Here is a 12,799-nt window from a genome sequence, read left to right on the forward strand (position 1 = left end):
AGTTGTTACATATATACCAACGGATGCTAAAGGTCTCTTAATAAATTAAAGTTAATAAACAAAATGATGGATATCTTAAGAAATAAACAAATTTTTTGTAATAAATTATCTTGAGTTAACATTATTATTTGAAAATCATTTTAATAGCACTACATTGTGAATGAAGACTGTTTTATAGATACAATTCCCCGTCACTTTATTAGGCGCGCCACAGAGCTCCTTAATGGAAAGATCTAAGCAGCCAATTATATGGCAGTAGCTCAGTCCATTTATTTGTGCAGACATGGTCAAGACAACCTCCTGAAGTTCATACTGAGGATCAGAATGAGAAAGAAAAGTGATTTAGGGACTCTGAACGTAACAGTTGTTGGTTCTAGATGAGCTGGTCCTGGGATTTTACCCCACAACCATCTCTACAGTTTATAGAGTATAGTCAGAAAAAGAGAAAATATCAAGTGAGGCAACAGTAACTAACTTTAAAAAAAAAAAAAAAAAAAAAAAAAAAAGCAATGTGAATGCAGAAAATGTGAAGATTTTGCCTGAAATGCTTAAAAATATTTGAAATATTCAAAGCAGTTTCTGATTGGTGTCAGCTTGTGTGCCTGCTTGTTTCTATACCACTCAGTCTGCTTATATCACTGTGTTTTACAGTCATGTCTAAATCTGCTGAGTTTGATTCCCACCAATCAGGCGAATAGATGAAAGTTACAAAAAAGAAAAGCATAAGCATACGTCTCCAGAAAAAGTTTTGGTACTATAACTGTTTCTGTAGCACAAAGTACGCAGAAGTGCACAAAATAAGAATAACATAATAAACTAGAAATAAATAAAAATATATCTTCACATTGAGAGCTGCTGCACACAGCTTGTGAAGCAAACTGTGCAGTTTATTGTGAAATCAGTGGATAATAATGGAAATAACATGACAGTCAGACCCACATGCTCCAACATGAAACCTGTAAATGGTAAATGGCCTGTATTTGTATAGCGCTTTACTAGTCCCTAAGGACCCCAAAGTGCTTTACACGTTCAGTAATCCACCCATTCACACACATTCACACACTGGTGATGGCAAGCTACATTGTAGCCACAGCCACCCTGGGGCGCACTGACAGAGGAGAGGTTGCCGGACACTGGCGCCACTGGGCCCTCTGACCACCACCAAGAGTCTTGCCCAAGGACACAACAACCGAGACTGTCCAAGCCGGGGCTCGAACCAGCAACCTTCTGATTACAAGGTGAACTCCCAACTCTTGAGCCACAATCGCCCCAATTATGTATTAAGGAATCAAGAAGAAAAAGCAGCCTTTACCTTATAGTAACCTTTTTTACAAATAGCTATGCAGCTTTGCTAATAATAAAACCAAAATATCAAAAATTCTTAAAATACAAAAAGTAACCCGCTTAAATGCAGGCATACAAATCAAGTGAAACAGAAGAAAAAGCTCTGTGGGTCTTTTTTTCTTCCAAATAAATCTTTATTTTTTCAGTTTTTAAATAGCTGAAAAATAAAAAAAAATACACAGGTGAATAAAACAACATAGTAATCATTCATACAGCTATATGTGCATATCTGTCACGGTTCCTGTTAAAGATGCAAACCAACACTGAAGACCACCGAAAGAGGAAAATAGTTACTTTTTCTCAATTGTTGTGTCACATGTAATTCATTATCCTGAGAAATTCAGTATGACTTCCCAATTTAATTAAAACAATCAATATTGCTGATGAAAAGGTTCACACAGAGCACACCCACACACACACAGAAGAAAAAGAAAAAAGTCCAATCTCAACTAAGACAGAATAGCAATGGAAGAATAAAACATGATGGTCTTGTTCACTTCCGAGGACTGGCAGGAGAAAAAAAGAAAAAAGAAAAAAGAAAAGAAAAGAAAGAACCTTGTTGAGAAGTGTGGGATCATAGATTATGAGACAATACCTACAATTGTTTCTGTCAATCAAACCTAATAATCTCGTCATCACATAACTCATTCTCAAGCAAAAAACAAAAAAAACAAAACACAGGCATAACATCTATCTGAAGAAAACAGTAAAATGAAAACAAGCTTGCAAGAGAGAACACAAAGAGCAAACAGAGTGCGACAAACAGTTACCAAATGTTTTGGGCTTTCTTTAAAACACACTTCTTTTGGTCTTTGGGTCAAGTGGGGCCCATCAGCGAGTGACCTCCCCCGAGGAGAAATGCAATTCTGATCAATAATTAGCTCCGCCCCAACAACTCCCTGGTGATCATCCTACACAACTCTTAATCTGAACTACTTCAAATAACACAACCCTACACTTAAAATGACAGGAGAAATACATCCAACAGTAACCAGAAGAAAACACGGCAAAGATCAACTTCATGTTAGGAAAAAAAACAGAAAAAAAAAGTTCACGTGAGGATTTGACCTTCCGATTGAGCCAGCCGGTCCTCCGGGCAGAGAGTCCTTGTTGTTGAAGTCTTTGTCATCACACGGATCATGACGTAGATAAACGGTCCACCAGTAAAAGAGACAAAAAGCTTTGAAAAGAAGTTCCGGCATGCACAGGAACTTTGAAAACATCGTCATGTGACAATTAAGGTCTTGTCCTATCAAAGCGGATCAGACTGTGACACTTGGAGAGGGGAGAAAAAAGACAAACAAACCCAAAAACAAAACAAAAAACAGAATATTTGCAGCACAGCAAACGTGCTGTTTGAAGTCCTCAATCTTCTGTTCATCACTGTGACCAACTAGCAGTGAGCAATAACCAGTTACAATTAGGGAAAGAAAGATATGCAAAAGACAGGCTGAGAAATGTTTGGAAGTGTTTGCACCAGTGCAAATGTTGCTATTGTTGACAGTTGGGTTTTTTGTTTGTTTTTTTAACCCCACAACACCTTACACTATACATGGGACTGAGAAACTCGGCAGGGTATGTGAGAGTTATGTTTTTTTATTTTCTTTAAAGTAAGGATTTAGGTGATGATAAAAACTGAAGAAACTGGTGACTTTTGTGCTAGTGCAAATCTTACCAGGTCAGAGCCTTCCTCAGCAAGGCATCAATTTCAACCTCCAAGACGCATTCAGAGGCGAGAGGAAAAAAGCTCTGTGTTGGTTTAGAGGAGGGAAGCTTCCAATCTTTCTTGGTTGTAAACCTAGAATATCTGGCAACCCGGGCAGAGAGAGGAAGGGTAGCACACGTCAGCTAAGATCGGGGTGCCGGAAAAAAGCGTGTCAGGACTCCTCATTGCCTGAGTCGTCTTCGTCATAGCAACAGTCGCCATCCTCGCCTTCCACGTCGTCTTCGTCGTAGCAATAGTCATAGAAGAGGTCGGAGCCTTCGTCGGGGGCTGGGGCGCGTGTGCGGACGCAGTACTCCGCCAGCGTAGTGGGCACTTTCACGCCATCGCGCTCAGCTTCAGCCTTGGTAGCCAACACTTGTTTTCTGAGGGGAGATCGAGTGGCGTCATTACAAACAGCTGGAGATTTACTATCATTTTCTGTCTTTCCATAAAAGATCAAAGAAATCTGAAGAAAAGTTCCCACCTTATCCGCCAACAGTCAGCTGATCTTTTGCTACATGAATGAAGCTGTGCAAAATTTTACCTTTATGCTATCAATATTTTACAAGTACAGAGTCCACACACCCACAACAGTCATCTGGTTAGGTTGCCTCCGAGGTACTTCCCTCTGGAGGTTTTTTTTTGGAGTGAACTCCAGCTTTGAACATTCAAGATTTTTATTTTCTGAACACATTTATTCCCAGAAGAATGGCGGTTCACCAAGTTTTAATAATGCACTGGACAGTTTTAGCTGTTTCAACAATCACTACATCTGTATTTCTCTGCTTGATGCAAGGCATTAGTTTGACCCTCTGAATCAGTAAAATCTTCTCTACAACTACAGGATACATCTGACATGAAATGACTTTTGTTTTGCACAGCGAGTGAGTTTACACCATTTCTTTTAACTGTGAATCATGCAAACTGTTTACCTGATGATCTCCACATACTCCCGGTCTTTGCCTTTGCTGTCTCTCCATTTGCGGTACATGACAGACGCGTCCACATTGGCAGGAGAAAAGGTGTTGGGTTCATTCAGCAGTGAGATCACACTCAGCAGAATGGTCCTGGAAGCAAACACAAAGGTGGCAGTCAGCGTGGCATCTACTGCAGGACACGAACACACAAGTTATGGGAATTAAAACAAAAAGAAAAAAAAAAAAAAGGAACTAATTTCTACTTTCTCCCTTATGTTAATTTTTTAAAACACATTTTATTTTAGAATTGGGTGAATTTAGAAATTTGGATAAAGAGTCTCCAATTATGGATATAATGCTAATTATTCTGGCAGATAGATTATTTTAAACTTTTCAAAAATGCTGTAAATGACAGTGAGGTAACTTGCACTGGATAAAACAATGAGCAACTAGAACACTGGACTGTTTTGATTAAAACAGACCTCTCTACGCCTTTGTAAATCTTATTAAAACAAGGTTGAGGAGGATTGTTGTCCTAAGACAGGGATCAGCAATCTTTAACACCAAAAGAGCCATTTGGACCCGGTTTCCACGCAAAAGAAAACACTGGGAGCCACAAATACTTTTTGACATCTAAAATGAAGATAACACTGTATATATTGTTTTTTACCTTTATACTTTGTGTGAACAACTAAGGTGTGTTGCTTATGAAATCCATGAAGTGCTACAGCAAAAACTAAATTTTATTTATGTAATTAACACATTTTGAACTCTTAAAGAAATATAACAAAAGGAAAGACACCCAGCTGAACTAAAATGATCCATGTAGCAAACAAAATCTGTAAGCCACCACCCTTATATCGCCTTTGGGTTTTTTGAGCCTTGACCTGACTTTTAAAAAAAATTATTGGGAAAAAAAAAGCACTATGTTGCTAAAAAAAAAGAAAGAAATAGATATTTACAATATTCTGCCTAAATATGTATTTTACCTGGTTAATGTGTGTGGCGGGGCGTGGTCTGCAGCGCCGCTGCAGGGGAGGCGGACGCACCTGAGCGGCACCCGCAATCACGCCTCGCCGATTTAACGTCTGTGCTCTCTATGCTGTTGTTGGTGTGTGTCGAACTGTGAGCTGAAAAGCTGCAGCCATCTGTGTGCGTACAGCAACCATGTGTGAAAAGTGGTCAATAAAGAGATGCTGAAAAGCATGTTCATGCAAACATCGTCAGGTCTGTCGTGGTATGTTTACAATGGGACTTCTGCTCCTGAACCTCTGTGCACAGCGTCTGCAAATCGGGGCTGTACGAAGTCACTTTCATCTTTACGCAAGACTGTAAGCTGTCATCTGTGAGGCGTGAGCGGAGTTTGTTTTAACTTAGTTCACGGTGGAGAACAGCTGCTGACATAATGTGGATCCGAAGATCCATAATTGGCCTATCTGGGGTTGAAAGTCTCGATAAATGCACGGCGTTTCTGCGGGTATACCGGCTTCCGCGAGTGTGACGCTTATTTTGAGCGATGAAGAAATAATAGAATATAATTTTATTTTTATATTTCAATATCACAATAATCTAACAATTTAGAACTACACGTTAAAAAAAAAAAAAAAAAAAAAAACTAACATAAATAAAATACACTTCAGCCAAATACTTCAAATTTATTTTCCCAAACCACGCAGTGCCGCACTATAAGGACTAAAGAACCGCATGTGGCTCCGGAGCCGCAGGTTGCCGACCCCTGTCCGAAGACAACAACGTAAAACAACACTAAGATTGTCACTGAATGTTCAGCATGTTCAGAAATGGTGACTTTTGTATTTTTGTGTAATAACTTGTGCTCTGAAAGCAATGCATGATAATGTACTTCTACTATAATAAAACAGTATAAAGGAGGATATCTTCCTCTTCCTACTGAATGATAATGCCTCCATACTGCAAAAAACAACAGGCGACTCAAACTGCTTTAACTAGCAAGGTGTATAATACATTGAATGCCCACATATGGATTCAGTTTCTAGATACAAGTAAAAAGAAGCCAATGAAGATGAATGTCATGTGATAAGACTCTGACTCAGGTAAATTATTGAAGTGGCTGACACAGAACAAAGACGGGAGGTACCCAAGAAAGGAGAGACATGAGAGATAATGAGGGAGTGCTAACCGGACGTTCTGGGTGGGATTCCATCTCTCTGAAGGCAGCTCTCCGCTCTGTGGGTCGTCCACTGGAGGGTGCAGTATAGAAATACACACATCTCCATTCTAAAAGACACAGAGGGGAAAGAAAGCTCCTTCAAATGTGATTAAGTCAAGTTTTAGTTATAGAGCACTTTTTTAAAAAACAAGAATCTGATAAAGTCCTGTATAAAAATACTAAACACACCACACAAAATATAAATAATAAAAAAAAAAAAAAAAAAAAAAAAGCCAATCCCCCGCTACGGAGAGATTATGGAGATTGACTACCTGATGTTTTCAGCTGGGTTGAACACCTTAAGGTTGCTGGCAGTCAATTAACTGCCAGCAACCTTAAGGGAACATGTGTCAGCAGCTCAGATATGTATGGTGGCGCTGATCCATTAAAGGCTTCAAAAACAAACAAACACATTTTTTTAATGGGTCTAATGGGCCCCATGATGCAAGTGGTATTTGATCATATGAATCATGAGGCAAGCCTAGGACAGCTGCTCCCATCACAAACAGCAGTGGGAGGGCATTCAAGTATGTCAAGTTGTTACCTCATAGATGTTGGGGTGCCACATCTTGGTGAGGAAGCGGAAAGCCGGAGGGGAGTAAGGGTAGTCTAGAGGAAACTTGATTCGAGCCTAGGACAAAAAGAGACCTTTGGGGCTTGAATTGTGTGGCAATCTTTATTCATTCAGTAAAGCCTGTGAATTGTATTACATTAAGTGAAGTAATCACACCACTTTGGCTTTCTTACCTTAAAATATCCCCCTTCATAGTGAGTGTTTGGTGGTCCAAAAATGGCCACTTCCCAGTTGTATAAATCAGCCTCGTCCACCAGTGTTATTTTGAATCCCTCCACGGGCTCCTCCTGAAGGCTCTTCAGTTCCAGCATGAGTGCTTTCTGTGAACTGGCTACATGAGGGGCGTCGGGTTGCGCCATAATGTTGTTGTTGGTGGTGGTCTGGGTGGCTGTCGGGATATTCTGGAGTGAACAGCGGACAGTTTCCTTCTGTTCACGCGAACACGGCAAAGTTAGCCTAATAAGCCAAGCAGCCTACCCTGAAAACAACAACAGTACCGAGACAATAAAACAGGCCAAACGTGTCAGGCTGTGCTCGAGCCAAACAAAGGTGGCGTTGATCTGTCCCCGAAACAGAGAAATTATTTACCAATGTCAACACTCAGAGAAATCTGCAACTGACCAACCATTGTGTCAGACCCGCGCCTCCAGCTTTAGCTGATCTACCTGGCAGAACAGCCGCGGATATAAGCCGTAAATCTACTGATAGCTGTAGGCTAATGGGAGCTAGCTAACAAGCCCTACCTCACCAACCAGATCGAACCGATCCTAGCACGGCGCGAATACTTCCTAACCGCATACAAGAGCCAGGCTAGGACAGAAAACACACCTATATACCCAAACCCATGAATTCTTTACGGCAACAGCCGGAAAATATAGCTCATACGGCCATAAGAGAAGACAGGATAGAGAAGAATGTTGCTGAAAGGAGTCCCCTTTCCTCTACAAACAGGCAATGGCGCCCTGTGATATGCGGGATTTGTAGTCCAATTTCCACCTGTCAACATTATTTTTCCCCTTTAGAGCAGCAAAGAAGGCGTGCCGTGACGCATTCAAATGTCTTATTACATAAGTTTATATAAAATTAAATTTACCCAGAAAAAATAATAGCTTTTAGAGCAATAATTCTTTAACATTTTATTTGAGAGGGAATTTAGGGAACTGCATTTGCCACTTTCTGACGTCACAAAAACGCCAAATATTGTTCGTGCTTCTGAGCTGTTTTCACCCTGAAATTATTTCAACACACTGACGGTTCTCAGTTGTATTCAGATGGTACTCCGAGGAGGGGTGCGGATTTCATAAATCAACAGTTAATAAACAGCGGGCCATTTGTTTCTAGTTTATTTTTCTCAAGGTTCTCGTGACGTAAATAATACGCGCCATTTCACAGAAAGCCCCTTCGAGGGGGGCTTTTTGCTGCCCCGTTAACTAGTTAAATATGTAACGGTTTTATTTTATTTTATTTTTAATATGACCTAAAAATGTGAAATATTGACATTATTTGCTTTTTAATCGTTCCAGTGCCGTTTAACCAGGTACGAACAGAATATGTCTTAAAAAGGCCCATTTGTTACATCTTATTTATGCGACAAACTGGTGTTGGGACCCCCTATTGAGAGAAAGTTCGCAATGAGTTCCAAGTCTCGACGTCGGGCTCGCTCCAAGTCCAGAAGTCGGAGCCGAGATCGGCCGAACAAGTCTAGAGGAAACAAGTCTAGATCCCCAGATGAGAGGAGAGACCACAGTCGGTCTGCCGACGGGAAAACGGCCGCTCGTGGTAGGGGAAGATCCTGCAGTCAGGACTCCAGCGATGGCTCTACGGCCCGACGTCGGCCTCAGCACAGGGGCCGCTCTGGTTCCAGCAGCGGCTCGGAGAGCGACCGGAGGCGAGAGAGTCAGAGGAACAGGTCGAAGGGTCGGTCATCAAGGTAATCGCTTTGCGAAGCGGAGTTGGCTGCTTACTTGGGATTTTATATATTATGATGGTAGTAGCAGGCCTCATTTGAACACATCGAGTGACTCCGTAAACGTAACGTTTTTCTGTCCGAATTGCGACAGCGAAAGGACATCAACAAAAACTATTCTTTTTGGGGGGAATTCCAGGAATCAGCATGCATCTATGCTTTTGCTTAGGCGCTAAATATAATTTGATGTTGACTTGCAGAACTGAGCAAGGCCTTACATTTAAAAAAGGAAGAAAAAAGATGTGTCTGTTGTTTTATTATTTGAAGAACTCATACCACCAGTGCGTGTGGCGCAGTATTGCTTACTGCAACATGCCTGTGAGACCTTCGTAGATATTCTGTCTATCCATCAATCAATCATCCGAAGGTTGTAGTGGCAGCAGGCTAAGCAGGGTATTCCAGACACCCATCTCCCAAGCAACACTTTCCAGTCCTTGCTGGGAGATACTGAGGCATTTCCAGGCAAAGTGAGATGTATAATCTCTTCAGTGGGTTCTGGGTCTAGCTCGGGGTCCCCTCCCCAAGGAGAAGGCATCTTATTACCGTAGATCACCAGGGTTTTTTTTCCCCCAATATCAGCTTTTTAAAAATGTATTGCCGGAATTAAATTTAAATTAACCCTTCTTTTTTGAAAAGCAAATTGCATTTCTGAATTGAATCTTTTGTTGTTCTGTATGGTTTTTAATTGGATGTAGGTAGGGTTTAAATCATTGTACAGCATAAGGTTTGTTGTCACTGCATAAAATATACATAAAAGAGATGTGTGCACAGTATATTGCTGTATCGATGTTTGTCCCATCCTTGGTTGAGTGCCAGGCTGCTGCACAGTAATCCAATCAACTGATAGCAATGCTGATGTTCAGTGACGTTAGTGTTAGTCTTTATGTGAATGAAAAGACCTTCTGTAGATATAATCCCTATATCAACTTGTTATGGTAACTCCATTGCATGTAATAATAATAATAATAATAATAATAATAATAATAATAATAATAATAATAAATATGTTTTTAACTGTATTCAACGGGACCTCAGAGTTTCCTGTTATGTGGTTTTTCTGTAGTTAATATTGTATTCCTGCATTTACTGTATTAAATCACACTTTCTGTCTCAGTCCTGATTCAGATAATACAAAAATGAGGAGGAGAAAGGAACAGGAGAGTCATAGAACAACATCCCGAGAGAGGAGAAAGGGAAGATCCCAGTCCAGTTCTGACTCCCATGATGGAAGCGGCGACAGAGAAAGGAGAAGAAGAAGGAGTCCTGAGAGAGGGAGTCCACCGAGAGACAGACAGAGGAGGGAGTGGGACAGAGAGAAAGAGAGGTACAAGAACAGTGGCAGAGACAGCGACAAAAGTCGAGAGCGAAGGAAGAAAAGTGAAGACAGGGAGCGCGGGAGGAGTAACAGAAGCCAAGAGAAGTCTGACCGGGGCAGAGGCAAGCAGCGCTTCAGTTCGAGTGAGTCATCTGAGAGCTCAGAGTCTGATTGCGAGAGAGGCGCACTCAAGGAAAAGGAGGAGAGGAACAAACAGAAGGAGATGATGAAAGCTCTTGAGACACCAGAGGAGAAGAGGGCCAGAAGGTTGGCAAAGAAGGAAGCAAAGGAGAAGAAAAGGAGAGAGAAGATGGGCTGGAGTGAGGAGTACCTGGGATACACCAATGCAGACAATCCTTTTGGGGACAACAACTTATTGGGGACATTTAAATGGCAAAAGGTGAGTTCCTGACTGCAAAAGTTTGGATATTTGCCTGTCATAACCTGCTTTTGAGACCTTGTATCCCATCCACGGTTCTTTTTGCTTCCTCAGGCGTTGGATAAGAAAGGTATCGGTCATCTCGGAGAGAAAGAGCTCAAAGAAAGGAACAAGTGTATTCAGGAGGAGAACCGTAGAGAGCTGCAGAAGGTAAGAACTGTGGGATAAAAATCTTCCACATTAGTGCTCACACAGTGCCTGACTTTTTATACAAATGCTTAAAAAAAGGATGGAATTTCACTTCCCAGGCAAAACATGGAGGATCAGTTTTAAGTTTAGAGATTGGGAGCGACATATTTATACACCAACTTTATGTTGATGTAGGTGAAGCAGCTGCGTCTGGAGCGGGAGCGAGAGAAGGCCATGAGAGAGCAGGAGCTGGAAATGCTGCAGAGAGAGAAAGAGGCAGAATATTTCAAGACCTGGGCTGAACAGGAAGACAACTTCCATCTGCATCAGGCCAAACTAAGGTTAGTGTGGCTCTTACTCCACTATGATTGGATCAGTTTGTTTAAACCTCCACCTTCTACATCTGTTTATCTAATTAACCCTGCTTCACACCCTTGTTCTTTGTCTCTGCAGGTCTAAGATTAGAATCCGTGACGGCCGCGCGAAGCCGATCGACCTTTTGGCGAAGTACATCAGTGCAGAAGATGATGATTTGGCAGTGGAAATGCACGAACCATACACGTTCCTCAATGGGCTCACGGTCACTGACATGGACGACTTGCTAGAGGACATAAAGGTTTGTAGATGTGCTTAAATAAAGTGTAAAAGTTCTGTTTATGAAAGGACTGATTTTAATACAGTGTTTCATAATATGCCCATACAGATACAATATTAAAAACCCAGCTCAATTTGTTGTGTCAAGTTTAGACTGTATGTAAAACATAACATTACTCACTATGTTATGAGCTACTGCTATGAAATCTCATGTTATAGTACTGTGCAAAATTCTTAAACTATCCCGTTTCTTTATATTTTGCTTCCTGATGTTAGATGTTATTGACATTTTTTAAGTGCTCTTGAACAATAGTTCTCCTGGCTTCCTGAAGGCTCTTCTTTGATCACTGGCATCTATTTTGCTTATTTTCAGTCCAGTCCTTGTACCTGACCTTTCTCAGAGGAATCGTTGTTTGTTAAGCCACCATGAATCATTCGAGCATAAAAAGAGACCTTACCTTACGCAAGGGATGGATCTGTGCCATGTTTATCATCGACAGACAACTTGGCAAATAACCAATTTGAAATTGAATCTTCAGGCACTTTGTTACTCCACAGCATATTTCTTTACTTCAGTCAAGAACTGTCTCAGTGGAAGGGTGGCTGGAAGGAAGGAAGAAAGGGAAACAGGGAGGAGCGGGTTAGGTATACCAAATTACACAAGAGCTGGACTGAATCTGTTCAAAAGGTCTTGTAAAGTAATGAATCCAAATTTGAAGTTTTTCATTCAAATTGTCATTAACATGTACAGAGGAGGTCTAAAACTCAGTGTCCACAACATTCTGTAAAACATGGTGGGCTCGCTGTCATAGTTTGGGGCTGCTTTTCAACCAGTGGTGTTGGACAGGAAGTCAGAATTGACGGAATTATCAACACAGGAAAAGAAAATGCTGGAAGGCATCTGATTGGCAACGGCTTCATGACAGTGATCCCAAACACACTATCAATTGGCCTTCCCAGTTTAACATTATTGAAGCAGTGTGGGATCATCTTGATAGAGAATTGAACAAAAGGCAGCAAATATCCAAAGAAGGACTTTGAATTTCCTTCAAGAAGCCTCGAGAACTATTCCTGGAGACTACTTATTACAAGTCTTATTATTATGTATTATAAGAAAGCTGTCTAAGAGAGTTGGTCATACAAAATACTGACTTTCAAGCTTGCTGGAATTGTATATTTTTTGCCTTTTATATACTGAATTTCTATGTACGTTTGCACCAATCTTCCATTTCTAATAATGTCATTAATGATATAAAGATAAGGGGTGGGTCAAGACTTCTGCACAGCACTGTAGATAATATTATGTCCTAACTTGAATATTGACTTTTACTTTGTAAAATACCTGAGCACAGATTAGTGTAAGTATCCACACAGCAGATGGTGTTAATTGGTAATTGCTTTAAAATTCTCCATTTGTCAGAATCACTTCAAACATGGTGGCGAAGTCCAATTCAGGGACTCAGATTAGCTGACCTCATGCTTAGCAGGCTACCACCTAGTATGGCCACCTAGGAAGCGACCATCTCTCACACTTCAAGTCTTAATAATATAAATGTCACAGAATAAAGGAGGCAAATCAGCTGTAGGTTGTTTAGTGTAAATCTATATTTATACATATTTACTGTAAA

The 12,799-nt window shown here is 40.8% G+C and overlaps 2 protein-coding genes across 3 annotated transcripts in view; one reads left to right on the forward strand and one right to left on the reverse strand.

The window, feature by feature from the left end:
- Positions 1–1,688: 1,688 nt before the first annotated feature.
- Positions 1,689–7,730, reverse strand: LOC146687878 (ubiquitin-conjugating enzyme E2 R1-like). 2 transcript variants are annotated; one of them, XR_014916350.1, is made up of 6 exons: positions 6,902–7,730; positions 6,699–6,785; positions 6,125–6,222; positions 3,982–4,116; positions 3,020–3,432; positions 1,689–2,464 (listed from the first exon to the last, which is right to left on the reverse strand). XR_014916350.1 is itself a non-coding variant. In XM_085438858.1 (5 exons), the coding sequence occupies exons 1-5, from the start codon at positions 7,085–7,087 to the stop codon at positions 3,222–3,224; spliced, it is 717 nt and encodes a 238-aa protein (XP_085294984.1). In that variant the 5' UTR covers positions 7,088–7,730; the 3' UTR covers positions 1,689–3,221. The 2 variants fall into 2 exon arrangements, 1 of the variants encoding a protein (XP_085294984.1); XM_085438858.1 differs by having other exon boundaries at positions 1,689–3,432.
- Positions 7,731–8,156: 426 nt separating this feature from the next.
- The window catches only part of cactin, a 10,620-nt gene continuing 5,977 nt past the window's right edge, over positions 8,157–12,799 (forward strand). The window contains exons 1-5 of the mRNA XM_085438846.1: positions 8,157–8,658; positions 9,809–10,409; positions 10,503–10,598; positions 10,773–10,918; positions 11,031–11,193. Of these exons, the coding sequence (XP_085294972.1) occupies positions 8,360–8,658; positions 9,809–10,409; positions 10,503–10,598; positions 10,773–10,918; positions 11,031–11,193 (1,305 nt within the window). The 5' untranslated portion in view covers positions 8,157–8,359. The remainder of the gene's footprint in view (positions 8,659–9,808; positions 10,410–10,502; positions 10,599–10,772; positions 10,919–11,030; positions 11,194–12,799) is intronic.

The sequence above is a fragment of the Copadichromis virginalis genome, linkage group LG18, assembly GCF_057382275.1.
Source record: "Copadichromis virginalis isolate Kocher_CV1m ecotype Utaka linkage group LG18, C_Virginalis_male_GT1.1, whole genome shotgun sequence".
Lineage (NCBI taxonomy): Eukaryota > Metazoa > Chordata > Actinopteri > Cichliformes > Cichlidae > Copadichromis > Copadichromis virginalis.

Coding starts and splice junctions, on each gene's coding strand:
- LOC146687878 (XM_085438858.1), bottom strand. CDS start 7,087: ATGGCGCAACCCGACGCCCCTCATGTAGCCAGTTCACAGAAAGCACTC. Junction 6,786..6,901: donor ATGAAGGGGGATATTTTAAG/GTAAGAAAGCCA, acceptor TTTTTGTCCTAG/GCTCGAATCAAGTTTCCTCT. Junction 4,117..6,124: donor AATCCCACCCAGAACGTCCG/GTTAGCACTCCC, acceptor GTTTGCTTCCAG/GACCATTCTGCTGAGTGTGA.